This window comes from Penaeus chinensis, chromosome 41 (assembly GCF_019202785.1).
Source record: "Penaeus chinensis breed Huanghai No. 1 chromosome 41, ASM1920278v2, whole genome shotgun sequence".
Classification (NCBI taxonomy): Eukaryota; Metazoa; Arthropoda; class Malacostraca; order Decapoda; family Penaeidae; genus Penaeus; species Penaeus chinensis.
This window is the reverse complement of record NC_061859.1, coordinates 11,164,721-11,167,220: the sequence shown is the minus strand read 5'-3', so window position 1 is coordinate 11,167,220 and position 2,500 is coordinate 11,164,721. Positions and strand designations below refer to the sequence as shown.

The 2,500-nt window shown below is 37.2% G+C and overlaps 1 protein-coding gene across 1 annotated transcript in view; it reads left to right on the top strand.

Annotated features, from left to right (window-relative positions):
* Window positions 1-1,849: 1,849 nt before the first annotated feature.
* The window catches only part of LOC125047556, a 9,100-nt gene continuing 8,449 nt past the window's right edge, over window positions 1,850-2,500 (top strand). Inside the window, exon 1 of the mRNA XM_047645830.1 lies at window positions 1,850-1,939. Within this exon, the coding sequence (XP_047501786.1) occupies window positions 1,850-1,939 (90 nt within the window). The remainder of the gene's footprint in view (window positions 1,940-2,500) is intronic.

Genomic DNA, 2,500 nt, shown 5'->3' with positions numbered 1-2,500 from the left:
ATACGTGAAAGATTGGTATGACACACACGCACACCCACACACACCTGCATTATTTTGGGTACTTCCTTGCGCTTGTTCATTTAAAGGTTTGTCCACACTCGTACGAACAAGAAGTATTTAAAAAAAAAAAGAAGAGGAAATAATACCGGTTTCGCTGTCCTTATGATCTTTATAAATACATTTTTGTGCAGAATGTCACGGTTGGTTAACTTAATGACAGTTAACTTTTTTGAGTACGCGCTTGCGATGTAAGATCTAAATTATTTCCATATTTTATTTATTAAAGCACAGAAAACTGTTTTTCGTGCATTTAAGCCAACGAGACAGACGCTTTATAAACAAAACTCGTTATTTTACATATCGTCCTTAAAGCAATAGAAGCTGGAAAGGAGAAAAGGAGAGAGACAAAAACCTACAGAGGCTAGCAACAACAACAATACACGAACCAACACCCTAGATATACAGGCACTTACACAAATGTTTTACGACTTATGCAGAGCCAGTCGTCTTACGCTACCGGACAGAGAACAATAAGATATGTTGCAGGATGGTCAATCTCCTTTCAATATGCGGCGGCTCGTTCCCTGGCTCATTTTCTAAGTATTTCTTATTATTCTACTACTTCTTTTTCTCTTTTGTTCTTCCCCTTTTCTTTTTTCTTCTTCCTCTACCCTTATCATCTCTTCCGCCTCCCCCTTCTTCTTCTTCCTTTTCTTCTTCGTCTTCTGCGTCTGCTTCATCTTCCTCCTCCTCTTCGCCGTCGTCATCTACTTCTTTCTTATTTCTCCTCTTCCTCCTTATTCTTTTCTTCTTTCCCTTCTCCTTCCTCCCGCTCTCTTTCTTTCCTTCAGGAGGGGGGGGGGGGGAGTCTTTTGTGAAAGTTAGCTTTCTCCCGAGATCTGACTGTAAGAACTTTTGGCATAATGATACGAGGTTGGCCTTCATACGCGAGCCTGAATGTGATCACGTGACTAAGGTGACAGTGTGTGTGTGTGTGTGTGTGTGTGTGTGTGTGTGTGTGTGTGTGTGTGTGTGTGTGTGTTAGATAGATAGATAGATAGGTGGACAAATAACAACGTAAACTAACAGACGAGAATACAACAGGGATAAGTTACAACAACTGGATAATTCATTTACGGAACCTCAGATGTAAAACTAGCCCAAGACTCCAAGTTTTGAAAAAAATATATATGATAAATAAATAAATAAAAAATCGTCTCTGTAATACACCATACATAAATTACCTGTATCGAACAAAAATCCAAAGCTATCTCGAACGAAACAAAAAAGTTTAAATCAGTTTAAGCGACCGAGGCTCCGTTGGTTCGTCGCGTCCGAATCCCTTGCTGAGAAGGTCTGTGGTTTACTTACCTTACGTGTTCGGATTTCTGATAATTACAAAATGTTCTACAATATTTAATATTTTCTTCTTATTGATTGCAGTTAATTCGTAGACATTTCTACTTATATCCACAATTTGTTTTTAATATTATGAATTTCCTTGTCTTCCGATGCTAGATATTTATGTGTATATATATATGTGTGTGTATATATATATATATATATATATATATATATATATATCAATCTACTTATATATATGCATATAGATATATACACATAAACACATGCACGCACACACACACATTATCGTATTTGTACTGAATCATAATTTCATAACAACTAATTTGTACTAATTTTTACAATCCAATTTCATTTAAAGGTCACCTAGTATAAAAAAAAATTCAAATACTGCTATTAATTTCTAACATTTTCCGTTATTTTACGCGTAATTATTGATAAAAGGCTATTTTTTGTAAATCCTGGTAATGCCTTATAATTACGAAAAATGTCTTGCTTCGTATCTCAAGAGACTCTTGGTGACCTTTCAAGTCTTGACCTCCAGCGGGCGCGCGGTCCCCAAGCAAGCCCTGAACTTGTTTGTGAAACCGGACCAAAGCAGATAATATGCACTTCAGCTAACATTCAGCATTCACACACACACGAACTTGTGTTCGTGTGTGTGTATGTATATATATGTATATGTAAAGGATCTTTTGCTTTCTCTGGTGTTTTTCGTCATAGAATCAATCACATCACTTAATTATGTTTTCACTTTCATTAAAAGGGGGTATTAAAAGATCTCATAACCATCACCATATATATTTACATTTGTTAAACAAGAAAATAGATATATATCCACGTCCCAAGCAAGCGTATCAAACGGCCCAGGTGTCACAGGGCTTGTTCAAGCTTGGCGCTGCTCCGATTAATCTCGGGGGCACGCGAATCACAGTATCGTGGCGCCTGGCGTCAGCAACTTCGTTAAGTACATAAAAAAAGACTGAAAACAAGAAATGAATGTAAATAAAATGAATAAAAGTACCAACGATATACCACGCTATACGAATCAGCGTACTCAAAAGGTTTCCCTACTTACGAGGCGAGGGTCACAGTGTTCACACGAACAAGTGGTATGGCAAAGTGACCGATTACATGC